Source organism: Phacochoerus africanus, chromosome 7 (assembly GCF_016906955.1).
Source record: "Phacochoerus africanus isolate WHEZ1 chromosome 7, ROS_Pafr_v1, whole genome shotgun sequence".
Taxonomy (NCBI): Eukaryota; Metazoa; Chordata; class Mammalia; order Artiodactyla; family Suidae; genus Phacochoerus; species Phacochoerus africanus.
The window spans coordinates 10,123,974-10,151,949 of record NC_062550.1 but is presented as its reverse complement, the minus strand read 5'-3'; the positions used below and the strand labels follow the sequence as shown (position 1 = coordinate 10,151,949).

The following is a 27,976-nucleotide window of genomic DNA, read 5'->3' as shown; positions in this document are numbered from 1 at the left end:
CTGATGTAGGCATCTTACATGTTAACCTATTTAACCCTCACGACAACCCATCAGGTAGATGCTATTATTATCCTCAAATTACGGAGGAGGATGCGGGCTCGGAAAGGAACTCCCTCTCCCCAGGTTGCCCCGCTGAGCCCGCAGTTGGCTCCATCCACACCCTTCAGCTCTGTTCTTGCTGTCTCTTGGGCTGGAAATCACTGATGCGACGTCTTCGCTTGCCATTAAGCCACCTGTGTTCACTGAGCTCCTGTGACTACAGCACATTGCTAAGCCCCTGAAGTCAGCAAGAGCCAGACAAGACCCAGGCCCTCCTTGGGAGGAGACCCAGCCAAGTCCTTGGAGAAGGGCTTGGCTGCTGAGCTCTGAGGTCACTTTCGAGGCACCTGCAGTTCCAAAACTGTGATCTCGACATTCACCAATAAACTTCTGAGTCCAGAAGTCTGATGGCAACATCCTTTGATGAAAGAGCCTATGATCCAAACTTCAGGACTTCCAGTCTTCTCAGGAGTCAACATCTGAGTGTGCTCGGGCTTAAATATGCCCTAAAATGTGCCCCTCACCCGGCCAAAAGATAGAGCTGCCCCACCCAGGGTGGACAAGGAGGAGCCAGATGCCTCTCCTGCAAAGGCTCTTGGGTTGGACGTGAGGGGGCAGAGATGGGAGACCCAGAGCTCAGGTGGCCTGATTAAGTGGCTCAGTTGATTTTACAGCAGCTGCTGCTACAGCCCACATGGACTGACCCCTCTGCAGACGAGCTGGGGGCCCAGGCCTGGGCAAGACAAGAGGGACAGAGGTAGAAGCCAGGCCCTGCCTTCAGGGACTTCAGAACAGCTCGTGATGTGGACAGGCGCAGGCCGGTGTGGTCTGGGCCAAAGGCAGGGCTGACCAGCATGGAGAACACCATGAAGGCTGGAGATTTCTCAGATGACAGGAGAATGGCACCTGCTGCCTTGGGAATCTTCGGTTTCCTAATTCTGCACACAGTAGGTTGTGCCCATATCAGAGGCAGGGTAAACTGAGTCACCACGAAGTTCTGGGATCTGTCCAGTGAGCAAGGTGGATTAGAACCCAGGCATTACAAATCCTGGCCCCACGTGATACCACGTCTACACCGGGCTCCGACGTCTTGCTTCGTGGACACAAGGCCTGCCCCCTTCTAGAATCCTCCCCATGGGCTTTCCAGTTGGGAGAAGGAGGCTGGTGGGAGGGAACCTTGCCTGGGATCCATGCCCTCACCCTGACCTGAGCCTTTGATCCAGGATCTCCCACCTTCCAGACAGGTGCCACACTCCGATGGCTCAAAGAACAGCAGCTGGGAGTTCCCTGTGCAGCCCCTTCCCACCCCGCCCTGGCTCCCTCTGAAGACTGGAGGGCCAGCCAGCGTCCAGCACATGCTCACTGTGTGCCGGGCCCATGCTGGGCACAGTGAGATGCCTGAGGTGGAGGTCCTGCCCTCCAAAGTGCCCAGTCTGCCCACCCACACACAGCAGATCCTCAAAGTAATTCTCAGACTGAACTGAAACTCCAAGGCAGAGTGCACAGAGGGTATGCCAGGACTCTCCCCAGGCCCTTCCCTCTCCCCCCAGGGATGCAGGGGTTCAGAGGAAAGAGCGCCTGCTGTTTCCCAAAGGCTCTCGTCTTGTATTAACTAGCAGTTAGGGGAGTTCCCACTGTGGTTCCCACCTAGTATCCATGAGGACGGGTGTTCCGTCCCTGGCCTCGCTCAGTGAGTTAAGGATCGGGGGTCACTGCAAGCTGTGGTGTACGTCATGGATGCAGCTCAGATCCCTCACTGCTGTGGCCATGGTGTAGGCCGGCAGCTACAGCTCTGATTCTATTTGACCCCTAGCCTGGGAACTTCCAGATGCCATGGGTGTGGCCCTAAAAAGACAAAAAAAAAAACAAAAACAAACAACAAAACCCAAACAACAACAACAACAAAAACCCAAACCAAAAAGACTAGCAGTTATGGAGCCTCTACTGACTGCAGGTCCAACTCGGTTTGGCGTGGAGGCCCAAAGAGAGAACGACCATTGACTCGGGTGGGGGTGGGGGGCTGAGCAGCACCCAGCATCGCCTTACAGACGTTGGGGCAGGGACTGAGGAAGTCTGCCCGAAGGGACTTCACAGACGGCAGGAACTAGCCACGGGGGCTGGGAGAGTGCGGGTGTCCGGGGACTGCTTTGGGAGGGTTTGCCGTGGCGGTGAACGGGCCACGGGAGCTGAAGCATGGATGCTGGAGGAGCAGGCAGGGGTGTCCTGTCCCCTCTTCCAGGTGGGCAAGGTCAGGACAGCCGACCTAGCCGGCCTCTAGAGACCTCGGCCCAGAGTTCTAGGGACTGGTCCAAGGGCACGCTGCAGCAAGGTGGCCCCAGGAAGCCAAAGCCTCCAGCCAATCTTCCAGTAGGGGAGCAGGGGTGACCTTTGGCTCAGGGTGACCAGGAGGTCCTTTGAGAAGGGAGTCCAGGGGAGCCTCGTGTGGGAGGCCCAGAGGGATCCGTCCTTGGCCTCGGCCTCCTAAGCATGGAGGCCTGTTTCCCCTTCAGGAGGATGCCAGAGTTATTAACCCAGGGCCGGCAGGCCGACGGGTGGGGCAGGAACCCAGGAAGCCGGGCAGGCGCGGCTGGAAGGGAGCTTACCTGCTTCCCGCCATGGGGGCTGGCGGGGCGGCGCGGGGACGGGGGGCGGCGCCCACGACCTGCGGACCGCCGAGCGGCCAGCGGACCCACGCTCGCCCGGATTGGCTGGGGGCCCTTGGGGGGCCCGGAAGACGCGAAAGAGCCAGAAAACAAACTTGGAGAGAGGAGTGACCTGGGGGCCGGGGGCGGAGCCGCCAGCGGGGGAGGAGAGAGCGAGCGGCAGCCCGAGCGCGGCGGGCCCAGGAAGCGCAGAGCGCCGCCCACCCATCCGGGGCGAGAGAGGCGCCGCGGGCAGAGGCAGGCTGGGCCGGGGGGCTGCCGGGCCCTCGACCCCCAGCGTGACCCCGCGGCCCCCAGCCCGCCCGCAAGATGATGAAGAGGCAGCTGCATCGCATGCGGCAGCTGGCCCAGACGGGCAGCTTGGGACGGTGAGTGTCCGCCCCCTGCCTTCCAGCCCCGTCCTCACCCCCCACCCCGCAGGACCCTAGGGGAGGCGGGTGGGGGGTGAGGGTGGGGGTGAGGTAAGGACAGCTGGACGACCACTTCTGACTGGCCACCTCTCTGAGCCCTCTGGATGCCACCCGCACCTCCCGGCCAGAGCAGGAGGGGCAGGCGCTGGCCTTTGACGGAAGGGGGCCCCCCCACCCCCTTGGAGGGTGGGGGAAGATAAAGATGCTGGGTCTTCTCTGTCTCCCTGAAAGCCTGAGTGGAGGGACCCCCTGGCCTCACTTGTCCCCTCTGTAGAATGGGGACTGTTAACCATCTCTGGTGGTCTGGGGAGAGGGGTGATCGGGGCCCCAGACCCCCGGGGGGGAGGGGGGGAGCAGCGGAAGAGACAGGGTCCTGGCAATGGTGGGAGGAGGGGCCTGCCCCCGTCCTGCCCCGGGCCTCTTCCCGCCTCCCCCTCACCCGGAGGCCTCCGGCTTGGGTCTTGCTTCTGCTTTTCCCAGCATCAGGTGGAAACGTCCCAAGTCCCTCTGTTCCCACCACAGCCCTGGTGGCATGGGGGGGCCGGAAATTTGGGGAGCCCCCGGAGCCTCCTCTTCCCCCTGTGCTGGGAGTTTCTCATTTTCTGGGCCCAGGGGAGGGGTCTGGTGTCCACAGACCTACTCTGGTCTCGTGCTGGCACAGACACCTGTGTGAGCCTGGGCAGTGAGGCCGCCTTGCGCAGAGCCTCAGTGTCCCCACAGTGTCCTCACAGTGTCCCCACATGTCCCCGGGCAGGGGGCCCAGGGCCTGCCCACCCCTGCAGTACAGGGTCCTGGGTGACAGCCCAGGAGCCTGAGCTCACACACTTCCCGTTCTTGGGGCCAGCCCGGGCCACCCCTCCCCTCCCAGGGTCAGCAGACGAGAGAGGCTCCCCGAGAGTCCCCACTTGGGTTTCATCCTCCCCCTCGCTCAGGGCACAGCCCTGGGTGGAGGAGGAAAAAGCCCAGCATCCTCTCCCGCCCCCATGGAATGTGTTCCGACCGGGATGAGGCAGGCGGGCCACCCAGGGCCGCCTGACCAGGAGGGGCACTGGAAGCACCTGGGGTTTGGTTGCCCTGTTTGGGGGGGGCAGGAGGAGGCAGGGGGTTCCTAACCTGGGCCAGCTCAGCAGAAGCTCTCTTCCCCCTGCAGCACCCCGGAGACAGCCGAGTTCCTGGGTGAGGATCTGCAGCAGGTACGTGCCCGGGCCGGCAGGCAGCAGGGGGCAGGCAGGCCTGCGCAGGATTGTCAGCGGAGGGCGGGGCATGGAGGCCAATTGGGGGCCCGAGTTGAGTCATTCCCATGCTGTAGGCCATGGGGTCCCCAGGAAGAGAGGAGAGAAAGGTAGTTCCTGCCCTGGGGCAGAACGGGGCCGACAACCTCTCAGGATCCATAACCCCAGGACTCCCTCCCAGGTGGAGCAGCGGCTGGAACCGGCCAAGCGAGCAGCCCACAATGTCCACAAACGGCTGCAAGCCTGTCTGCAGGGCCAGAGCGGGGCGGACATGGACAAGCGGGTGGTGAGTGGGGGTCCCAGGGAGGAGGGGCCCGGGCACGGGGGCAGCAAGCCCAGAGCTGACATCTCCCCACCAGTCTGAGTCTCTGGCACCAAGGAATGGAGACTGATCTGTCTCAAGCCCCTTAGGCAGCCCACTCATGAGGTCCTATCTCTTCCCCGGCTCCTTCTTGGCCCCTCCTCCTCTGAGCCAAAGCCACGCCTCTGACAGCACCTGAACTTCTCCATCCAATCAGTACCCAGAGCAGCCCGTGAGGGCTTCCTGAAGGAAGCGTCACTTGAGCTGGATTTGGGGTGTTACTCACAGTATCAATCAGCCGCCAGTATTTACGGACTTAAGGGTTGCTAAGATACGCTGATGCATTGCCTTACTTAATGCTGAAAACAACCCTAGAAGGAGGCTGCTTTTATTACCACTGCATTCAGAGGCGGAAATGGAGACAGAGAGGTTGAGTGACTCAGTCAAGGTAACACAGCTAGTAAGTGGCAGGGCTGAGATCTGAACTCTGGTCTCTCTGACCAATGCAGGTGCTTTGCATGATGTAGGAGGCATGTTTTGTAATCAAGCAACAATTCAGTGTGGCCAGAGCAGTAGGGAGCCAAGGAGGCTTTTGAGCTCCCCAAGAGAAAGAGCCCCCTCTGAGGTTGTGTTCCTGGCTCCTCCCCTCTCCCTCTAATTGTGTGACTTTGGACAAGCCCCATACCCTCTGTTTTTAGTTTTCCATTCAGTGATGGGACTTGATCATTCCTTCCTACCCGATCCAGTGGCTTCTGGAAGGCGGAAAGGGGACCCCAGATGGGCGGGGGCTCTGTACACGGTCACAGGGAGATGTCACCTCCACCAGGCCTGGTCATCATCCGGCTTCCACTCTCACCTGCGACTGTGGCCCTCCTGGGTTCCCGCCTCCCCTGTCCACGCCCAGGGCCTTGGCTGGGTTCTGCCCCCGAGGGACCTGCCGTGTGCCCCGGCCGGGTGGAGGGTGAGGACACACACTCATGCTCACAGCTGACCCTGCCCTTCCCTGCAGAAAAAGCTTCCCCTCATGGCTCTGTCCACCACGATGGCTGAAAGCTTCAAGGAGCTGGACCCCGATTCCAGCATGGGGTGAGCACGGATAGGGGCCTTGGCCCTCACCTGGAGGTGCCAAGGAGGGGTCTGGGCCAGGAGAGGGTGCAGGTCAGGGCTGGCGGGCAGGCCTGGGAGGGCGCTGGGCTCAGTGAAGAGAGAGAGAGAAGGGACAGAAGGTGGCATTCCCGTTGTGGCTCGGTGGTAACGAACCCCGTTAGCATCCATGAGGAGGTGCGTTTGATCCCTGACCTCGCTCAGTGGGTTCAGGATCCAGTGTTGCCATGAGCTGTGGTGTAGGTCACAGATGAGGCTCGGATCCAGCATTGCTGTGGCTGTGGTGCAGGCTGGCAGCTGCAGCTCTGATTCGACCCCTGGCCTCGGAACCTCCATATGCCACAGGTGCAGCCCTAAAAAAACAACAACAAAACAAGAAGGGACAGAAGGTGATTGGGAGGGAGACGGCCCCCAGGCTCTCCAGATGGGGGTGAGGGGCAGTGGGAGCCCGGGCCCACGGGTGCTCTGTCCACAGGAAGGCCTTGGAGATGAGCTGTGCCATCCAGAACCAGCTGGCCCGCATCCTGGCCGAGTTCGAGATGACCCTGGAGAAGGATGTCCTGCAGCCGCTCAGCAGGCTGAGTGAGGTGACCTTGGCCCTGCCCCCAGGTCCCTCAGCCTCTAGCTCCCACCTCCACCGCCTGCTGAACCCTCCCTCTGCCCGCCCCCAGGAGGAGCTGCCAGCCATCCTCAAGCACAAGAAAAGCCTTCAGAAGCTGGTGTCTGACTGGAACACACTCAAGAGCAGGTGGGAGCCACAGCCTCCAAGTGGGCTTCATGCCGAGGTCAGCCCCCGGATGTGGCTACAGAGCTTCGAGGCCCTTCCCCCACCCGGAGGACCCCGCAGGGCCCCCTGAGTACAGTGTGTGTCCTTGAGCCCGCGCCTGCTCCTTGGGAGCACTTATGGTGACAGCGTACGTGAGGGGGCCCCTGTGCATGTGTGGACAGGAGTGTGTGCCAACTCGGGGTAACCCCAAAGCCTAGAGTAGCCTTGAACAATGTCCAAGGTCCCTGGAGGGCAGAGGGGGCCCCCACCCCCCCCTCCAGAGGTGCACGGCCGTGGTCACCAAGCCTGCCACCAAGAGGCGCCCCAGAGACCCAGGGCCCGCTCTGGGATTTGCACCTGTAGATCTCAGAATCCTACCTAGTAAGGTCTACCGAGGGGCCCTTGGCTCTGGACATGCAATGGGGACAGTGACACCCCCCCCCCGACCTTGGGATCATCCCCAGGCTCAGTCAGGCAGCTAAGAGCTCAGGCAGCGGTCAGACCCTGGGCGGCGGCCCCGGCAGTTACACCACCACAGCCAACAAGGTGGAGAGCCTGAAGGAGGAGGAGGAGGAGCTGAAGAGGAAGGTGGAGCAGTGCAAGGTGAGAGCCGGGCTTCCTGCAGGGGGTGGGGAGGGTGGCGGGGGCGGGTGCTGTCCCCATTCCCCAGATGAGGAAACTGAAGCTCAGAGAGGCGATGTGCCTGGCCCCGGGCCACATAGCTAGGAAGCAGCAGAGTTAAGATTTGAATCCAGGCAGTCAGGCTCCAAAGTCTGTGTACTTAGCCATTACCTTGTAGCCTCTTCTGTCTATACCACATGCAAACACCTGGGAGGGAGAGACGGTCTGTTCGCCAGAATCTCGGTGTGTTTGCTGAGTGAGCGAAGGAATGAATGAAGCTGTAAAAAACCCTCAAGAGTTCAAAGGGGGGAGTTCCCGCTGTGGCGCAACGAGATTCAGTGGCCTCTCTGCAGCGCCAGGGTGCAGATCAGTCCCCCACCCAGCACAGTGGGTTTAAAGGATCCAGTGTTGCTGCAATTGTGGTGTAATCGCAACTGTGGCTCAGATCTGATCCCTGGCGAGGGAACTCCATAAGCCTCAGGGCGGCCAAAAAGGGGAAAAGAGAGTTCGAAGGGGCTCCTGTGAGCTGGCCAATCTTAGTAGAGAGGGGAGAGCTGGCTGCGACCTCTGCCTTACAGCTTGGGAAAGTCACTACCCCCTCCAAGCTTCCCTACTGGGCCCCAGCCTTGTGGGTATAAGTCCACCCCTCTCTGTCCCCAAGGATGAATACTTGGCAGACCTGTACCATTTTGCCACCAAGGAGGACACATACGCCAACTACTTCATCCACGTGAGTCCAAGCCTGGGCTCCAGTCACCCAGAGCTCAGGGGCCTCTGAAACCCCCTGCAAGATGGTGGGAGGGAGGGGTTCCGCATTTGCGGCCCCTGGGGGAGGCTCCGCTTCCCTCGCTTCCCGCCCAAGGTGCCCCCTTGTCTCCACAGCTCATGGAGATTCAGGCTGATTACCATCGCAAGTCTCTGAGCTCACTGGACACGGCCCTGGCCGAGCTGAAGGAGAATCACAGTCAAGCAGGTGGGGACGTAGGGGGACCCTTGATCCCCCTCTGCCTGGGGGGGCATGTTAAGAAACTTGCACTCCGGAGTTCCCTGGTGGCTCAGTGGGTTAAGGATCCAGTGTTGTCACTGCCGTGGCTCTGGTCATTGCTATGGCCTGGAAACTTCTGCATGCCACAGGCACATCCAGGAGAAAAAAAAAAAAAAAAAAGCTTGCACTGCATCCTGAGAAGGCAATAGGGAGCCATGGATGAGTTCTGAGCAGGGGAGGGATTGCTCTGGCTGCCGCACAGAGGATGGAATGAAGGGGCGGGACTGAAGACCTGTTAGGCGGCAGGAGGGAGGGGTGGGTGGCCTGGACTGGGGTGGGGACCGTGCAGGTGGGTGGATTCTAGACATGTGCTGGGGGATTTCAGAGTGTGTGACATCCATGGATGGTCAGGAGGGAGGTGGTAGCCCCTCGGGAACATGTGGGGGTGCCCCCATCTGCCCTGACCTGGCTGCTCCGGGGTGGGAGGACCCCGGGCCTCTGATCTGTCTCGTCCCTGCAGACCCCTCCCCCTCGATGACGGCCGCCCCCTTCTCCAGGGTGTATGGGGTGTCTCTGGGCACCCACCTGCAAGAGCTGGGCCGGGACATCGCCCTGCCCATCGAGGCCTGCGTCATGATGCTGCTTTCTGAGGGCATGAAGGAAGAGGTGGGGCTCGCTGGGGTGGGCGGGGAGGGAGCACCAGGGCCCTCGCTGGGTCCCACACCCACCCTTGGCACCCAGCGGCCAGGAGGCATGGCCTCCTGCTGCTGAATGGACACGCCCCCCCCTTTGCGATGCTCATGTGGGCAGGGCACTGTGCGGTCAGCCCTTTGTATTCTTTGCTCCCCTGGATCACCCCGGTGACCCCCCGAGGGAGCCCTCACCGGCTCCAGGGTGCAAAGGGGAGACAGTGGCTAACGGGGAGGGTGAGAAGGTGGCAGTGAAGCCAGGGACTCCCCCGTGTGTCACAGCCACCCGCTGCCCTCATCCATCCTTCGCACTGCAGTTGTGCTAGTTTTTCGGCTCCTTTCCTGAGTCAGACCCGTGGGAGGCGGATCACATTCAAAGACAGACCTAGGCGGCTGGGCCCCCTGCCTCTTCTGCTCTGTCCTGTCTCCCCACGACTTCCCGGCTCCTCCAGCCCTCTCACTTGGTCAGAATCCTAGACCCCGAGAGTGGAGAGGAAGCGCAGACCCAGTCGTGTTCGTTCTGCCCACCAGACAGACCAGTGGGGCCCCCTCCGGGCCCACTCCAGGCCGTGAGCGGGCCAGGGCCTCCCAGCCAGGGTGTCCTGCCCCGCCCACCCGTCCATGACCCCCCTGCCCGTCCCTTCTCGCTCCTCAGGGCCTCTTCCGTCTGGCCGCTGGGGCCTCGGTGCTGAAGCGCCTCAAACAGACGATGGCCTCGGACCCCCGCAGCCTGCAGGAGTTCTGCTCCGACCCGCACGCCGTGGCAGGTACCAGCTCAGAGGGGCCCTGCGTGAGGGCCTGCCCCCTGCATCCCTTCCCCGAAGCCGCCTGAAATGATGCCTGGACAGTTTGGCTTAAGGCCTGAGAATCTGCTGAGAGGACATCTGAGGAGACCTCGGGGTCCTTAGCATGGGGTCCGAGATGAGCCCCTGAAGCGCGTGTACCTTTTTTTAGCAGACAAGATCACTCGGCTTCATCATTTTCTCAAATGAGCCTGTGGCCCAAAGAAATGATCAGACCTAGACACATTAGTGCGAATGAGGGCTAGAGGTTCTCAGGGTGAAGAGACATGGCTCCTGGGGGTAGTAGAAGGGGAGGCTCGGGGGCGCGGGGGGCACGTCTGAGCCCCACCATCACTCCAGGTGCCCTCAAGTCCTACCTGCGGGAGCTGCCGGAGCCCCTGATGACCTTTGACCTCTATGACGATTGGATGAAGGCAGCCAGGTGAGGATGGGGGCTGGTGCTGGGGAGGACGAGGCTGCAGAGGGCTACCCAGGGCAGGCTCACCAATCTCTTCCCCTCCGCAGCCTGAAGGAGCCTGGAGCCCGGCTGGAGGCCCTCCAGGAGGTGTGCAGCCGCCTCCCCCACGAGAACCTCAGCAACCTCAGGTGAGCCCCCAGCCCACCCACCACCACCCAGGGCCTCCCTGAAGCCAAGGGTCGGCTAGCACTGAAGGGTCCTGGGCTTGAGCCCTGCCCCCTTGTCCTAAGGCATATTTCTGAAAATACCCCTTGGACGTATTAACTGTACTTGTTTTTGTTTTTTGTTTTTGGGGGGTTTTTTTTGGTTTTTGTTTTTTGGGTTTTTTTTTTTTTGTCTTTTTAAGGCCGCACCTGCAGCATATGGAAGTTCCCAGGCTAGGGGTTGAATTGGAGCTGTAGCTGCCAGCCTACACCACAGACACAACAACACAGGATCCGAGCCATGTCTGCGACTACAGCTCACAGCAAGGCCAGATCCTTAACCCACTGAGCGAGGCCTGGGATCAAACCTGCATCATGGATACTAGTCGGGTTTGTTACCACTGAGCCACGATGGGAACGCCGGTTGTACTTTTTAGTACCAGACATTGAATTGAATACATACTTTGAACCTTGAAGCCATGCCACCTGGCTTGGAATCCCACCTCTGCCCCCCTGTGGTCCTGGCCCAGCAATTTAACATCTCCGTGCCTCAGCGCCCTCTTGTGGACAGTGTGGAGCATCACAGTCCCTGCTCCGCAGGCTGGGGGAGAGGTTCTCCGCTTGGTGCCTGACACGGAGACGGTGCTCAGTAGGTCAGCTGATGTAACCAGTAAAATTTTGTTAAATGTCCTTTGTGGTGTCTTTGCCACTCTTTGGACACTCTATACTGAAGAAGTCTTGGGTCTTGGGGGGCAGCCCTAGGTGCTCCCAGCCCCCAGATGCCCTGCCACTAGCCCAAGACCCCTTCCCACCCCCCAGGTACCTGATGAAGTTCCTGGCACGGCTGGCCGAGGAGCAGGAGGTGAACAAGATGACGCCCAGCAACATCGCCATTGTCCTGGGGCCCAACCTGCTGTGGTCTCCAGAGAAAGAAGGGTGAGGGGCCTTGGGTGGGGGGAAGGCAGCGCCCCCCACACACACACACCCATCTTCTGCTTGTTTTCCCCTGGGCCTCAGTTGCTCCATCCCTGGAGTCGGTTGAGCAGCTCCTAGCATCAAGGCTTCTGTGAGGAGCAGCCCGAAGGGCTCGTGGGCCCCACAGGGCTCTGGAGATGGGCATTCTGGGTCGTGGCAGTAATGGGGTGCTTGGCAGCCTGTTGCAGGGGGGCTGGATCCCAGAGATGTGGTTCTAGCCCCACCCCACCTCCCAGAGACAGGCCTTAGAAAGTCACTCTGGACCTTCGTTTCTGCATCTATAAATTGGAAAGAAATGAGATAAACATGGAGGATTTTTGCTTTGGAAACGAGATAAATGGAGAAATGTGTGGTAAACTGTAAAGTGACATGATCGAGGAGGGGTTCGTAGTCACTTGGCCACGGATGGCAAAGACGAGTTGGTGAGGCTGCCTAGATCCATGATCCGTGGGGGAAAGGGTGCCACGACTGACTAGTGACGTCTGTCGTGGGTGAAGGAAGGGGAAATTTGGGGGGATGGGAGTGGCACATATGCCATACACTGGTGGTTTGTAAGTTTTTGGTTTTGGTTTTGGCCACGCCCACAGCACTCAGAAGTGCGCAGGCCAGGGATTGAATCCTCGCCCCAACATTGACTTGTGCCACAGCAGTGACAAAATGCCTTATCCTTAACCCATCGAGCCACCAGGGAACTCCTGTGAGCTTTTTGAGAATAGGGACTCAATGTCATTGATTCTTGTGTCCCCAGTGCCCAGCACAGGGCCCGAGAGTTGGGGGTCACTAGACTTTTTTTTTTCCTTTTTTTTTTTCCTTTTTTTTTTTTTGGCCACCTCGCAGCCTGTAGAGCTCGCTGGCCAGGGGTCAGATCCAAGCCGAGCTACAGTTGCGATCTATGCCAAGACGTGGTCCAGATAACATCAGGGAAACAGGAATGTGGTCCCTGGAGCTTAACCCACTGTGCAGGGCTGGGGATCAAACCCGTGTCCCAGTGCTCCAGAGACCCTTCCCATCCCACTGCACCACAGCAGGAATTCCTAGACTTTTCTTTTCTTTCTTTCTTTCTTTTTTTTTTTTTTGGCCGCACCCATTATATGTGGAAGTTCCCAGGCCAGGGATCAAACCCCTGCTGCAGTTGCAGCCTGTGCCACAGCTGTGGCAACGCCGGATCCTTCACCCACTGCACCGCACAGGAGCTTCCGAGGTGTATCTAAATGATGACTCACTTTCACTTTTTGTCCCAGGGACCTGGCCCAGCTGGATGCAGCCTCGGTGTGGTCCATCCAGGTGGTGGGCGTGGTCGAGGCTCTGATACAGAACGCGGACACCCTCTTCCCTGGAGGTAAAGCTCCTGCCTGGGAACACGTCCCTGTGTGTCCTCTTCTGCCCACCTCAGTGCCCTCCAGACTCAGCTTCGGTCCCTGACAGCCCCCCAAACTCACCACGAGGCCTGGAAGGAGTGGCTTCTCCACGCCGAGGCTCAGTTTCTCATCTGTAAAGTGGGGGTGGTCGTGCCTGCTTTGTGGGATGGTTGCGAGGCCCGCGTGGGAGTAGAGAGACGAAACGCCGTCCAGAGACCCCTGGGGATCAGGAGACTGGTGCTGACACCGGCCGAGGCGGAGAGGCTGGCGGGAGCGCGGGATGTTCAGACCTGCTCCCTTCTGTCTGCAGAGATCAACTTTAGCGTGTCAGGCCTGTTCTCAGCGCCTGCCCCCCAGGACAAGGTCAGCGACAGGCCGGCTGCTTCTGAGGAGCTTCCAACAATGGCCACGCCCGCCCCGGCCACTGTCCCCGCTCCAGCCCCTGGCCCGGCTTCAGCAGCTACCAAGGAAAGGTAACGACTGAACGGTGTGAGCGGCCCCAGCCTGGCTCCCAGATGCCCACCCTGAGGCACCATCTCTCAGGGCAACTGACAACGTTGACAGAGAAAGAATTGGGAGTTCCCTTCATGGCTCAGCAGTTAACAAACCCCACTAGGATCCATGAGGATACAGGTTCGATCCCTTGCCTTGCTCCATGGGTTAAGGATCTGGCTGTGGCTGTGGTGTAGGCCAGCAGCTGTAGCTCTGATTCGACCCCTGGCCTGGGAGCCTCCATATGCCACGAGTGAGGCCCTAAAAACCAAAAAAAAAAAAGGAAAAAAAATTATTCTATTTTTATTCCAAATGCCAGATTTCCCAGTTTGGAGTGGGTGGAGGGAAGACTCAGGCACACATTCTTCGCAGCCTCTGATGTGCTCCCTGCTCTGTTATGTGGCTCTTTACTGAGTACCTACTATGTGCTGGGCACTGTCTCAGGCCCCGGAGATTTAGGGAACTAGGGAGCTGATCATTTTGGAATTTGTAAATACTGTGCCTTCCAACTTTTTGTTTTTTGCGGGGGTTTTTTTATTCTTTTTAGGGCTGCACCTGCAACATTTGGAAGTTCCCAGGCTAGGGGTCCAATCAGAGCTGTAGCCACCTGCCTACACCACAGCCACAGCAACAGCAGATCTGAGCTGAGTTTGCGACCTACATCTCAGCTCACGGCACCTCCAGATCCTTAACCCACTGAGTGAGGCTAGGGATCAAACCGGCATCCTCATGGAGCCTCTGTTGGGTTCTTAACCCGCTGAGCCACCATGGGAACTCCAGTCTTCTCCTGATCCTTTAACTCAGAAGGGGGAGTTCCATCGTGGCTCAGCGATTAATGAACCCAACTAGGATTCATGAGGATGTGGGTTGGATCCCCGGCCTCACTCAGGGGGTTAAGGATCCAGCGTTGTTGTGAGCTGTGGTCTAGGTCGCAGATGTGGCTCATATCTGGCGTTGCTGTGGCTGTGGTGTAGGCCAGCAGCTATAGCTCCGATTCGACCCCTGGCCTGGGAACCTCCATATGCAGCAGGTGCAGCCCTAAAAAGCAAAACAAAACAACACAAAAAAACCCAAAAGGGCTGTGTGGTGCTGTGTTTCCTTCATAGCAAGTGAGTTTTGTTCAGTTGTCACAGACCTTGGGAGCCCAGTGACTTTCCTCAGATGAGCAAGACAGACAAGTGCTGCCCTTTGAACTTGCATTCCAGGGGACAGGGAGAGACAGTCAGCCGGTTCCCTGATAAAGCTACAATATATTGTCAGGTGGTGCCACTTTGGGGAGCGGGGGGCAGGGTTGGGTGATGGAGTCGGGAACTGCTCTAGCCGAGGGGTCAGGAAAGGCCTCCCCAAAGGGCAGCCAGCTGAGCAGAGCCAGGAATGAGCCGTGGCCTCCTCCTCTGCCTCTCGTCTGCTCTCTGGCTTCTAGTGGCCAGAACATCCTGTAAAGATCGCAGGAGGCTGAGGCAGAGGGGAGGCCCAGCTTTCTGCCTGTCCCCATCTTGGCCACATCGGGGACCACGGACACTGTCACGGTGCCACACAGCAGCCAGGGCTCCATGGATACAAACTCCGGCCAATGCCAGAAGCATCCTCTCAGAGGAAAAGATTCCAGACCTGGCCACAAGGTGGTGGGGACAAGTCCCAGGAGGACCCAAACTCAGCCTGTTGGCTGGGAGTCTCCTCAGGATTCCCGGAGACCTCCGGGCGATGGCCAAGGCTGACGCTGACTCTCCTTCCCTCGCAGGACGGAATCGGAGGCGCCCCCCAGACCAACCTCCCCCAAGGTCAATAAGAACCCCCCGGAGGCAGCCGCCCCAGCAGAAGACACAGCTCGGAGGAGTGAGTTGGCGGTGGGAAGAGAAGGGGGGCAGAGGGTGGGCGATCCCAGGCTGTCCCCTGTTTTCAGACCAGGGGAGGCCAGAAAGCCAGGTGGCTAAGAGCCCAGGTTGTCTGCCTGACGCTCTGGGTTCAGGTTCCAGCTCTGTGACCTTGGGCAGGTGACTTTACCCATCTGTGCCTCAGCTTCCTCCTCTGTGTCGTGGGACAGTAGCTGCACCCACCTTGCGGGGCTGTTTGGAGAATTAAATGGCGCTGCCCAGCCCATACCCTGCACACAGTAAATGCTAGATAAAGCTCAGCCATTGTGGAGCTCCCGCTGTGGCACCATGGGATCAGCAGCATCTTGGAAGCACTGGGTTGCAGGTTTGATCCCCGGCCCGGCATGGTGGGTTAAGGACCCCGGTGTTGCTGCGGCCAGAGCTTAGGTCACAACTGTACCTCGGATCTGATCCCTGGCCCCAGGAACTCCATGTGCCACAGGGCAGCCAAAAGAGAAAAAAAAAAAAAAAAACCAGTGATTGTGATGTGCCCAAGTCCCCCGGTTGGTGGAGGCAGAGCTGCAGCATCCAGACATCCTGGCCCCTCCCAGCCCCTCAGCTGCCTCCCTCGGTTGGACTGTGCATCCTTGCGGGTAGTGGAGCCCAAAGATCACGGAGCAAAGAGGGAGGAGGGCGTCTTCTAAAGACAGTGAGGAGTGGGGAGTTCCCATCATGGCTCAGTGGTTAACGAATCCGACTAGGAACCATGAGGTTGCGGGTTCGATCCCTGCCCTTGCTCAGTGGGTTAAGGATCCGGTGTTGCCGTGAGCTGTGGTGTAGGTTGCAGGCACGGCTCGGATCCTGAGTTGCTGTGGCTCTGGTGTAGACCAGCAGCTACAGCTCTGATTGGACCCCTAGCCTGGGAACCTCCATATGCCCATGGGAGGGGCCCAAGCAAAAAGACAAAAAAAAAAAATGAAGACAATGAGGGGTGGCAGTGGCAGTGGCAGTGGTCATGTGGCCTCCTTCTGAGCCCCTTAATTACCAGTAGCACGGCAATTCCTCCTTTCTTGTCCTCCAAGGAAAAGAATTCAGTCAAGAGACATAGAGCAGGAGTTCCCCTTGTGACTCAGCAATAACGAACCTGACTAGTATCCATGAGGACTTGGGTTCAATCCCTGGCCTTGCTCAGTGGGTTAAGGATCCGACATTGCCGCGAGCTGTGGTGTAGGTCGCAGACGCGGCTCGGATCCTGTGTTGCTGTGGCCGTGGCTGGTGGCTACAGCTCTGATTAGACCTCTAGCCTGGGAACCTCCATATGCTGCGGGAAGCGGCCCTAGAAAAGGCAAAAAGACAAAAAAAAAAAAAAAAGGGAGGCTCTCCGGGCATGTTCTTCTTAGTGTCAGGTGGGGGAGGGAAAGGTGTTTCTGTCCAGGGCAGGGCGGGCCCCACTCATGTCCGCTTAGTGCACACACCTGCTGAGGTGGCCTAAAGCCAGGCAGGTGAGCAGGCAAGGGTAGAGACAAAGAGTCTGTTAGGGTGACTAGGACAATTGGGACACCCCACCCAGCCCAGGAGGCTCTAGACATTTCCACTTGGTGTACAGCGTAGAGCTGGGAGCAGATGGAGCAGCGGACAGAGCGTCTGGAACTGGCAGGCCGCATGGGGACCTTCTTACAGGAGGGGGCCTCTAGCCACATTTCCCGGGTGGGAGGCAAGTGGGATGTTTGCTCATCAGAACACAAGGGCTGTCACAGCATCACCTGCATTGGTCCTCATGTCAGCCCTGGGAGGGCAAGGCTGTCATCCTGCCTCACTGATGAGGAAACGGAGGCTCCCGGGGGGAGGTGACCTGCCCAAGGCCCCCAGCAGGTGGAGGCAGAGCTACAGCATCCGGACGTCCTGGCCCCTCCCAGCCCCTCAGCTGCCTCCCGAGGTTGGACTGTGCAGCGGAGGATCTGAGCGCCCGGGTGGGGGGCAGTCCTGCGGGCCCCTGAGAGGAGGTGAGCAGGACCCCGGCGTCGGGGGGGACAGGCAGCATTTCTTTATTCAACAAATACGTGCTGAATGCTGACTCCGTTCTGGCCACGCTCGGTGCTGGCCAGCTGGACCTGAGATGGCCTCTCTTAGTTTACATTCCAGTCAGGGAGGCAAAGCAATAATCAAGCCACATTAAAACCGACGAGATGATTTCAGAGGGCCAGAAGTCCCACGGAGAAAACAGGGCCGGAAGATATGACAGTGACTGGGGCCCGGTGGGGGAGGGGTCCCCTAGCTGAGGGGGTGGAGGGACTCGGACAGAGGCCTGAACGGTGAGGAGCCAGCATGGAAACTGTTCCTGGCAGAGGCAGCGGCAGCTGCAAAGATCCTCAGGTGCCACTGAGCTTGGGGATTTGCTGCAGGCGGTGTAGACACCTAACCTCCCCTTTCCTTCCTCCACAGCCAAGCGTCCAGCCCCAGCCCGGCCCACCATGCCGCCCCCCCAGGTCTCCAGCACCCGCAGCTCCCCTCCAGCGCCCCCTCCGCCCCCTGGCTCTGGCAGTCCAGTGACCCCCCGGGCTCTGCCCCGCCGCCTGGTTGGCAGCGGCCTCCGGGCCCCCACAGTGCCACCCCCCTTGCCCCCCACTGCTCCCCAGCCTGCCCGGCGCCAGAGCCGACCCTCCCCAGCCTCCCCCAGCCCAGCCTCCCCAGGTCCAGCCTCCCCCAGCCCAGTCTCTCTGAGCACGCCTGCAGACGCGGACCTGGGGACAGCCCCAGAGGAGGGACAGGCCCCCGAAGCTGCAGGCAGGGCCCCCACTTCCCCAGTCATCCCGCCTCAGCCCCGGCCCAGGAGCCTTGCCTCAGAGACCGACTGAGCCGGCAGCTCCTCCCCAACCGACCGTCCTCAGCATCTCCTGCCTCCCACCTCGGGACACAGCGCCCCCTCCTCCCGAGGGGGTGGGGCCTCCAGCCTTCGCCTCCAAGTGCCTGGGTGTCCGCTGGGTCGGCCCCCACGGCAAGGAGGACTCAGGACAGCCCTCCATGTCCAGACTTTTCCTTCTTGGATCCACCCTGGGCTTGGGGGACCCCCTCGGCCAGCTCCCCACTCTCTGGCAGGGTCCCAGGGATGCTGCCAGAAGGAAAGAGAGGCTTGTCTGCTCCTCCAGGGCTTCCGTTTTTCTCTTGCCAATGTATTTTCTGTGAGGCTGGCAAATAAATTATTTTGGACAAAACTGGAGCAGCTGCCCAAATGATAGTTTTATTTTCTATTCTTGAAATAAAGTCATTTTCATAAAGGAGAAAAAATTACTTTTCTTGCCTCCTATCTTTTTTCCTGTCTGAAATCGTAACAGTCAGCATTTTTAGTGCTTACTCTGCTATGCACTGGGCTTTTCTATGTGTGATTTCCATTTACTCCTCTTCCAGGAAAGTAAATCCCATTATCTTACAGGTGAGAAGACTGAGGCTCAGAAAGGGACCTGCCAGAGTTCCCGTCATGGCTCAGTGGTTAACAAATCCAACTAGGAACCATGAGGTTGCAGGTTCGATCCCTGGCCTTGCTCAGTGGGTTAAGGATCCGGCGTTGCCGTGAGCTGTGGTGCAGGTCGCAGACACGGCTCAGATCGCACATTGCTGTGGCCGTGGCCACCAGCCACAGCTCCGATTAGACCCCTAGCCTGGGAACCTCCATATGCCGCAGGAAGCTACCCTAGAAAAGGCAAAAAAAAAAAAAAAGGACCTGCCAAGATCACATTGCAAGTGAGGCAGGACTTGGCCCAGGTCTGCCGGATTCCGGAGCCTGGACCTGTCCCTCACACCCTGAGCAATTTATTTAATTTCTTTTCCACGTCTGTGAAACTGTTGGGGTTTTTGGTCCATGTGGGGTTTTTTTGTTTTAGTTTGGTTTGAGGTGTTTGTTTTTTTGTTTTGTTTGTTTGGCCCATGCCTTCGGCATGCAGAAGTTCCTAGGCCAGGGATTGAACCCCAATAAGAATGCCAAATCCTTAACGGCTAGGCCACCAGGGAACTCCTGTGAAACTGTTTAACAGCTTCCACCATGGAAGTGGTGTTCTCCCATCCAAGTACTAACCAGGCCTGACCCTGCTTAGCTTCTGAGATCAGAGGAGATCCTGTGCGTTCAGGGTGGTATGGCCGTAGTGGAAGTGCTGTTTTGAGGATTAAATGAGACACTCTTGCAGAGACCAAAGCACGGCCCTTACACATGGAAGTGCCCTCTAAGTGACAGCTTCCGCTGATGGTCTTTACCCCAACCTGAGGGGTTCCCTGTTCCCAGAGAAGGCAAGGAAGGCTCTCGGTGGATCAGGGATGGATCTGTCCTCAAACATTCCCTAAAGCTGCTCTGTGCTCCACTCTGAATTAGGTCCCAGCTCAGCCCTACATGCCGCGAACTTCTGGAAATGCACGGGAGAACTGACAATATAATTAGAGTCAAGGGTTGTGGCACTGGGAGCCCATGTTAGCCCACTTAAATGCAAGCCATTTAACCCAGACTGTATGTATATGCAAGTGTGTGTGTGTGTGTGTGTGTGTGTGTGTGTGTGTGTGTGTGTGTGTGTGGAAGGTGGATGTCAAGAAGGCTTCCTGGGAGTTCCCACTGTAGTGCAATAGGATAAAGGCGTCTTGGGAGCAATAGGACACAGGTTCAATCCCTGGGCCGGCACTGAGGGTTAAGGATCTGGCATTGCTGCAGCGGTGGCTTAAGTTGCAACTATGGCTCGAATCTGATCCCCAGCCCAGGAATTCCATATGCCACCAGGTAGCCAAAAAAGGAGGGAAAAGAAAAAGGAAAAAAGAAAGCTTCCAGGAGAAGGTGATATTGAGGGGGAGTCTTTCAGGACCTGGCCAGGTAAAAAAAGAAAAGAAGGAAGAATATTCTGACCTGAGGAGACCAGCTATGCAAAGGCCAGGAGCAAAAGTCCGGGGCGCTGGGGAGCAAGAACTGTCAGCCTCAGAGCCTGAGTGACAGGATGTGGCTTTTCCCAGGTCTTTGAAGCTTCATTTGCTCCTGAGGGTCAGACAGGTCTTCAGAGCCCTCTCAGAGGTTGGCAGACAATCTCAGAATTGTGTGACACATCCCTCCCCTAGTAAGGACCTAGGCAGCCAGGTCCTATCTCTACCCTGGGCAACTGGCCACTGCTGCTCTGTCTCCCCTCTCCAGGGTCCACCGGTGACCGGCTGCCTCTAGCCCAGTGCCTCTCTGGCCTCACGACAGAATCCCTGGGTAATTTTTTCGTTAATTTTTTTTTTTAAAGCCGGGCCTCATCCAAAGCAATTAAGCTAACAATTCTGAGGTCCTGCCACACATCGGTATTTTTTAAAACGTTTGTCAAAAGTCATCGAACTGCACAGTTAAGACCTACGCATCTTGCTGGACGGAAATTATATCTCAAAAAAAAAAAAAAAAATCCATTCCCCAGGGGACTCTACGGCCAGGGTGGAAAGCCACTGGTCTAGGCCAACAGCTCCAGCGTCCGAGAGGACACCATGTGCCACTCTCCCCAGCACACCTACCCGCTTCTCAGGACTTCGCTCGGAACTAGAGCGTCCACGGGTCAGAGGGCAATGAGATTTGACCCAAAGATAACATCTTTACCATCTATTTTCCTCCTAGCAACCAGCTGTCTTAAGCTTCTGATTGGCTGGGCAGACGCGGGGCGGGCTAGAGTTTCTAGTCCTAACTTCTTATTGGGCAAAAGGAGTGTCAGTCTCTGAGCTTCCCACCCTCCTGTTGGGCAGAAGCTCCACGGCTGCTCGCCCAACGGAGCAAGGGGAGGGACGAAGGAGCAGGCTAGGCCTTTATTAGTCCTCTTGCCGCCGCGGCGGCCGTAATTCCGCTCTTTTCTTCGGCGGGGTTATCTCGCAGCCTCTCTGCTCCCAAGACTCGCCCCCGGTGACCCCGCCCCCTGGCTCTTCCAGCGCGCCGATTGGCAGGTGGCGGGGACTGGCTGGCTGCGAGGCGAGCGCGCCGTGCCCGTGGAAAGAGAGCGGCGCGGCGCGGGCGTGCGGGCAGCCACCCGGCTGCATGGCGCGCTGCGAGCGGCTTCGCGGCGCGGCCCTGCGCGACGTGCTGGGCCGGACGCAGGGGGTCCTGTTCGACTGCGACGGGGTGCTGTGGAACGGCGAGCGCGCTGTGCCGGGCGCCCCGGAGCTGCTGGAGCGCCTGGCGCGGGCTGGCAAGGCGGCGTTCTTCGTGAGCAATAACAGCCGGCGCGCGCGGCCCGAGCTGGCCCTCCGCTTCGCGCGCCTTGGCTTCAGGGGGCTGCGCGCCGAGCAGCTCTTCAGCTCCGCGCTGTGCGCCGCGCGCTTGCTGCGCCAACGCCTGCTCGGGCCTCCGGACACGCAGGGCGCGGTATTCGTGCTGGGCGGCGAGGGGCTGCGGGCCGAGCTGCGCGCCGCGGGGCTGCGCCTGGCAGGGGACCCCGGCGAGGACCCGGGCGCGGCCCCGCGCGTGCGCGCCGTGCTGGTGGGCTACGACGAGCACTTCTCCTTCGCCAAGCTGAGCGAGGCCTGCGCGCACCTGCGCGACCCCGACTGCCTGCTGGTGGCCACCGACCGCGACCCGTGGCACCCGCTCAGCGACGGCAGCCGGACCCCAGGTGAGAGCGGGGCTGGCAGGGAAACTGAGCTGGGGCGCAGCCTGCGGTTTCACCTCTAGGCCTAGGGGTGAGAGGGGAAGGGCGGCCCCAGGTGACAGGTGGCGAGCAGGAGGGACGTGAGGATGGCCCCCAGGATGCTTTCATGTCCACATCTGGTGATTCTTGCAGCCTGTGAAGGGCAGCCCTGGGGTCTCCCTTTGACAAATGAGGAAACCGAGGCCCACTGTGGATCAGGGAGCTGCAGACAGAATCCAGGGCTCCGACTCCCTGGATTAGGAACCCAAGCCTTCTTGAACCATCTTCAGGGGCTCATTTTGCCCCACTCGTCGTCGGGGTGAGGTCGGAGAGCTGGGGATAAAGTGGAAGAACTGGACTGTTGGAACACGTTTCCAGGGGCAGGTTGAAGGCAGGTGCGTGGGGAGCCCGAGGTGGATGGAGTTTGACCTGAGTTCCACTTCCAGCTCCAAGGCTCTGTAATCTTTTTGAGTTATGTAACCTTGGAGCATCTCTACACTGGGTGTAAAGTGGGACTACTAAACATGGCAGTTTCATGGAGAGAGTGATCAGGGGAATGTCTGTTACATAGTAGGTGCTCAGATGATGCCAATTTTATCCGGAGCCTTCTCATGTTACAGAGTTGTGTGAAGCGTCTTGGTATCTGTTATTTAGTTTCAAAATTACTCTGGAGATGGAAGTTATTGTCCCATTTGTTAGTTAAAGAAACTGAGGCTAAGAGGAGGGAAGTGAGCTGCCCAAGAGCAAGAGGACCTGAACTTGGCTCTTGAGACCACCTTACCTGAACCCCGAAATCCCACCCCCTCCATCCAAGGCTGTCATCTGGGAATTCAGAACTGCAGAGGAGGCGGGAACAGTCGAGACTCCTACATCTTGGAGCGTTCAAGTTAGACAAGAGCAGATGGTAAGAAGAAGCTAAGTGACAATAGTGAGTGTGCAGGCGGTAGGCTGAGGGTGGAGATGGCTCTCCATCACACCCTCCCTGCTGGCCACTGACTCAATTGATATCAGATCCTGGGAGGGCAGAGTGGAATTGACGGAGGAATAGATGCAGTATTATGATGCGAAGGCAGGGAGAGTCTAGAGCCGAGGAGATCTGGGAGGGCTTCCTGGAGGAGGCATCTTGCGGGACAGGACACCAGGGGATAGAGCAGGGTTTGGACCATGGCAGAACCAGTTCCAGGCTGGGAATCTTATCATCCTAGGCCTGTCTTAGCTTTGCTGCAGACCTCCTAGCTGCATGACCACTTCTGTCTCCGTTTCCCGATAAATCCCAGGTGAGGGCACTGGTCAGGGCTCCCAGCTGCAGCAGCTCCTGCCTGCGCTAGGCCATGCCATGAAAAGTGGGTTTCTCCAGAGGCCTCAAAGCTCAGGTTAAGACGCTCCCCCAGGGGCTCTGGAAGGATGGTGTGGGGGAGCTGGGGAGAGACCAGGCCCCGCCCACATGTGCCCCTTGGGTCTCAACACCCACTTGGCTCTGCCTGCCGGCTCTGCTGGTCATCCCCACAGCCAAGAGGGGGAGGCAGAGCTTAACAAACACAGTGCCGCTGTCCTGTGTGTGCACAACAGAATCATGCAGCTTTGAGCGTGGAGTAAAAATCTTATTAAATATCCCAAATATGCATAAAATCTGAAATGCAGATCTCGCACCCCTCTTCCCTCTCCTCCGTCCTTATGGGTCTCCTAAATTGTGTGTTTTACCTTACTACCACCTGGCAGCCACTTGAGCTGGCAGATAGAAATGCCTGCTGTCTTAGGCATACGTCACCAGCAAAACATATGCCAGCCTTGGATGACAGGATGTGGAGAAGAGTAGGCTGTGGTGGCCTGGGACAGAATTAAGTTCGTAGACTCCCCTGCTCAGATGCTCGCTCCACTAGGGTACGGAGCATCCACTGCCCTATCCCCCATGCCTAGGCGGCGTCTCAGTGACAATGGCTGAGTGAGGGAGGTGGGACATGGGGGCCAAGGGTGATCAATCGGCTGTGACCTGGTGGGAAAAGAAGTTGCTGAAAGAGTTACCATCCTTTCTTTTTTTTTTTTTTTTTTTCTTTTTAGGGCAGCACCTGCAGCATGTGAAATTCCCAGGCTAGGGGTCGAATCAGAGCTGCAGCAACTGGCCTGTGCCATAGCCATGCCCAGTCTGAGCTGCGTCTGCGACCTTCTCCGCAGCTTGTGGCAGCGCCAGATCCTTAACCCACTGAGCAAGGCCAGGGAATGAGCCTGCAGCCTCATGGATACTAGTTGGATTCTTAACCCCCTGAGCCACGACAGGACCTCCAAGAGCTCCCATCCTTGAGCTGAGAAAGTCACTCTGGGGTGACTCAGTTGAGCCCTTGCCCTCCTGGAAGGGATTTCTATCCAACAGAGCAAATGACTTTTCTTCCCTACTCGGGAAAACAAGCGGGCAAGTCCTCGGTCAGAGGTCGGGGAGGTCTTCCCAATGGGGTTGCTCTGGGTCGGCTCTGCTTTGATGCTGCGGAAGTTTCTCTTTCTCATCTGGGGACCGCAGGGCAGAGGAATCTAGCTTTTGTGCACCTCTGTGCCTTTGGCTTAATCAAGTTCAGTGTCATCCGCTGTGAGGAGGGAGACACGAAGCCCAGAGCATTTGGGGTCAGACCCAGTGGAGTACTGATAAATAAATGTTTAGTAACTGGAAGAGCCTTGGTTTATACCATTCCCCCATTTCTGTGGTGTAAATTACTGCCCCTGCCCATGGCCATTTTCAGGCTACCGACGTTAAGTCCCTTCCCAATGTGGGCTTGGGAAGATATGGACACACCATTGTGTAGTATTTCCATCATTATGGCTCTAAAAAACCTCAAGAGCATAGATAATGGTAAATAATTACGAAGTGATGAGTTCTGAGAATTTATTACCTTTTTTTTTGTCTTTTTTGTCTTTTTGTTGTTGTTGTTGTTGTTGTTGCTATTTCTTGGGCCGCTCCCGCGGCATATGGAGGTTCCCAGGCTAGGGGTCTAATCAGAGCTGTAGCCCTCAGCCTACGCCAGAGCCACAGCAACGCGGGATCCGAGCCGCGTCTGCAACCTACACCACAGCTCACGGCAACGCCAGATCGTTAACCCACTGAGCAAGGGCAGGGACCGAACCCGCAACCTCATGGTTCCTAGTCGGATTCGTTAACCACTGCGCCACGACGGGAACTCCAATTACCTTTGTTTTAATATTTCATTTGATTGTCAGTTCATATATGTTGACTTTTTTTTTTCTTTTTTCGGCAGTACCTGTGGCATGCAGAAGCTCCCAGGCCAGGGGTCAGTCACGCACCATAGCAGTAACCAGAGTCACAGCAATGATAAAGCCAGATCCTTAACCTACTGAGCCACCAAGGGAACTCCTAAGCTGACTTTTAATAGTGGCTTTGGGAGTTCCCTGTTGGCCTAGTGGTTAAGGATCTAGTGTTGTCACTGCTCTGGTTCCGGTCACTGCTGTGGCGCAGGTTCCATCCCTGGCCCCGGAACTTCTGCAGGCCATGGCCGTGGCCCCCCAGTTAGCGGCTGTGTTTAACCACCAGCTCATAGAATTCCTGAAAATGAAGCATTCAGCATTTCCAAGCCAGTACAAGCTGGCCCCGCACCTGTCAGGGTCAGACCTGCCGGAATGCATATCTTTTATCCGTCACTTGGGAAGCTGTACGCCCCTGGACACGTAATTAACAATGCTGAACATCAGCTTTCTCATCTGTGAAATGGGCTTTCATGGGCACCCGCACAGCCCGTGGCACCTTAGAGTGTGCCCAGTACATTGTGATTATTATCATCATTTGCTCGGGGACATTAGTATGAAGGTAGAACCTTCTGGAACAAAGATGTGCCTCTGGGACGGGCACAGTGGACTCATTGTGTGGGGCGGGATGGTACTGAGCTGGGACTCAGAACTGTCCTTTGCTAAACAGTCCTCCTATTGTTAACCGCTTGGGTGCGTTCCACGATTTTCCTTATTAGAGTTGCTGCGGCCACGGACATCTTCAAGCCTGCAGCTTTTTGTCCCCAGTTTGAATTCTCGCCTTGTGATCGTTTTCCCGGCGGAGGCTGACTGGGTCAGAGGGGCACACGTGTCAGCGCCAGGCTGTGCTCCACAAGGGTTGTGGCAGTTCCCGAGGCCAGGGTCGCACATTCTTGGAGCAATAACCACAACTGCTGTTTCTTACATGCTTTCCCGTTTCCAAAGCCCTTGCCCCTGTGGTGCCCACAGCGCCCCTTTGAAAGCAGGCTTTGCTTGGATCACCCTTTCCAGCGAGTCCAGGGCAACTCAGAGGTGGCTTGCTCGAAGGTGGGCGGCTGCCGGGGTGAAATAGGGACCCTCGGGCAGGGCTGACTGAGCCAGGCCTGGTTACCTGCCATGCTTCATCCAGGCCTTACAACGCCCACATGAGAAAGTACCACTGATACCCCCATGTTAGAGAAGGGATACCTGAGGCACAGCGGAGTTAAATAGCTTGCCCAAGGGAGTTCCCGCTATGGCACAACGGGATTGGCGGCATCTCGGTTGGGCCAGGATGTAGGTTCGATCCCCAGCTCAGCACAGTGGGTTAAAGGCTCTGGCATTGCTACAGCTGTGGCATAGGTTGCAACTGTTCCTCGGATCTGATCCCTGGGCTGGGAACTCCATATGCCGGAGGACAGCCAAAAAAGAAAAAAAAAAAGAAATCTAAATAGCCTGCCCAAGAAAGGCGGAGATGGGGTGTGAACGCAGGCAAGCTGGTTGCAGAGTCTGTGCTCTTAATCTGTATGCTGGAGTTCCCATTGTGGCTTAGTGGGTTAAGAACCTGACTAGTATCCAAGAGGACGCAGGTTCGATGCCTGGCCCCGCTTAGTGGGTTAGGGATCTGGTGTTGCCGTGAGCTGCAGCATAGATTGCAGATGTGGCTTGGATCTGGCATGGCTGTGGCTATGGTGTAGGCCAGCAGCTGCAGCGCCAGTTCAGCTTCTACCTAGGAATCCCTATGCAATGGGTGCAGCCCTAAAAAGACAAAAAAAAAAAGAAAAAAAAATTTCCTGTGCTAAGCCTTGGAAGCAGGCAGGCTTTTGACTCATTTCGGTGACTAATCTGACCGCCGCCGAGCCAGGCTGCCTCTGGGGGAGTTCCAGTTTGAGGGCGTGGCTGCCACCCGCAATGACTGAGTCTCCGTGTCCCCCCCCCCAGGCACCGGGAGCCTCACTGCCGCCGTGGAGACGGCCTCAGGACGCCAGGCCCTGGTGGTGGGCAAGCCCAGCCCCTACATGTTCGAGTGCATCACCGAGGCCTTCAGCGTGGAGCCCGGCCGCACGCTGATGGTGGGCGACCGCCTGGAGACCGACATTCTCTTCGGCCACCGCTGTGGCCTGACCACCGTGCTCACGCTCACGGGTGTCTCCCGCCTGGAGGAGGCCCAGGCCTACCTGGCGGCCGGCCAGCACGACCTCGTGCCCCATTACTACGTGGAGAGCATCGCGGACTTGATGGAGGGCTTGGAGGGCTGAGCCCACCTGACCTGCCAGCGCAGCCGCAGCCCTCCCTCTCCCTGATCCCATAGATGGAGGTGAGGGGCCAAGAGCTGCATCAAGGGCTAAGCTCCCTGGCTCCAGTGTCTAGCCCGATGGGGCTGGGACCCAGGGAAGGTGTCCGGGCCCTCAGACCCTGTCCCATCAGGGACTGGATGCCCTCTGCTGTCCCAGAAGCTGCTCCCTCTGCCCCACCCGTTCGCCCTGGCCTGACCCAGCCAGGTGGCCTTATTTCCTGCCCTGTGCCCTCCCCTTGTTGAAATCTGGGCCCTGCTGCCCGCTGAAGGTGTCCCCCTACCCTGAGCACTGAATCCCCCACCTCCTCCCTGGGGTCTCTAGAGTTTGACCTGCTCCTGGGTCCTGGCCTTGGGTTCCAGTGGACCAGCCAGAGGCCTGGGTAACCACGAATCATTATTGTCCTGAGCCCTGAATGGACCAATCAGAAGGCTAAGTGATGCTGACGCATTGATGGCGGGTCCTGAGTGGACCAGACGGGAGCCTAAGTCATGACGACCATCTCATGTCCTAGGTCCTGGGTCGACCAATCAGGGACCCCTGGTATTAATGACCCATTGGTCTCTTGGATCCTGAATAGAACAATCCAGAAGTCTGAGAGACAGTGGCCTCTTAACAATCTGGGTCTGACTGGACCAGCCAGGGATCCAGACTTCTGTTTATAAATAAGGGTCCAAATGCTGAAGACACCTCTTCTCTCCAAAGAAGGGGGCCACTTGGAGGCTCTGGGGGCTTCCGTAGCTGAGAGCCCCACCCCTCCCTAATCATGGTACCAGACCAGTGTTGACAGTGCCCACAGCTTGGGAAGGGGGCTTTAGTGCCCTCCTGTGCTGTCAGTGTTTGCTGTGCCACCTCCCTCCTGTGCCCACCCCCCAGTTATTTATTTATTATCCTGTGCCGGTGGGGGTGGGGGTGGGGGCTGGGCCTTCCCCGCCGCCCCCTCCCCTCTTGTAACTAGTCCTCCCGGACATAATAAAGTGCGAGTGGGAGTGTC

At 58.0% G+C, this 27,976-nt stretch overlaps 2 protein-coding genes across 6 annotated transcripts; one reads left to right on the top strand and one right to left on the bottom strand.

Annotated features, from left to right (window-relative positions):
- Position 1: 1 nt before the first annotated feature.
- On the bottom strand, positions 2-3,053 carry LOC125130687 (vasodilator-stimulated phosphoprotein-like). The gene is made up of 2 exons (XM_047786328.1): positions 2,643-3,053; positions 2-1,043 (listed from the first exon to the last, which is right to left on the bottom strand). The coding sequence occupies exons 1-2, from the start codon at positions 3,030-3,032 to the stop codon at positions 972-974; spliced, it is 462 nt and encodes a 153-aa protein (XP_047642284.1). The 5' UTR covers positions 3,033-3,053; the 3' UTR covers positions 2-971.
- On the top strand, positions 2,875-27,976 carry PDXP (pyridoxal phosphatase). Of its 5 annotated transcripts, none has more exons than XM_047786327.1 (18): positions 2,875-3,070; positions 4,263-4,305; positions 4,526-4,630; positions 5,655-5,731; positions 6,225-6,336; positions 6,421-6,497; positions 6,980-7,118; positions 7,798-7,866; positions 8,019-8,109; positions 8,642-8,787; positions 9,466-9,577; positions 9,953-10,034; positions 10,118-10,198; positions 11,033-11,149; positions 12,430-12,527; positions 12,857-13,019; positions 14,780-14,874; positions 26,630-27,976. In XM_047786327.1, exons 1-18 carry the CDS (start codon positions 3,012-3,014, stop codon positions 26,944-26,946), a joined length of 1,983 nt encoding a protein of 660 aa, XP_047642283.1. In that variant the 5' UTR covers positions 2,875-3,011; the 3' UTR covers positions 26,947-27,976. The 5 variants fall into 5 exon arrangements, with proteins under 5 accessions (XP_047642283.1, XP_047642281.1, XP_047642278.1 ...); XM_047786325.1 differs by lacking the exon at positions 26,630-27,976 and adding an exon at positions 17,931-18,129; XM_047786322.1 differs by lacking the exon at positions 26,630-27,976 and adding an exon at positions 17,295-18,069.

Bases quoted from the DNA above. Each gene is read 5' to 3' on its own strand.
- PDXP (XM_047786322.1), top strand. From the start codon at position 3,012: ATGATGAAGAGGCAGCTGCATCGCATGCGGCAGCTGGCCCAGACGGGC. The intron at 7,867-8,018 runs GTGAGTCCAAGC...TTGTCTCCACAG, and splicing joins ACGCCAACTACTTCATCCAC to CTCATGGAGATTCAGGCTGA. The intron at 9,578-9,952 runs GTACCAGCTCAG...CCATCACTCCAG, and splicing joins CGACCCGCACGCCGTGGCAG to GTGCCCTCAAGTCCTACCTG.
- LOC125130687 (XM_047786328.1), bottom strand. From the start codon at position 3,032: ATGCAGCTGCCTCTTCATCATCTTGCGGGCGGGCTGGGGGCCGCGGGG. The intron at 1,044-2,642 runs GTAAGCTCCCTT...CTCACTGGACAG, and splicing joins GCCCCCATGGCGGGAAGCAG to ATCCCAGAACTTCGTGGTGA.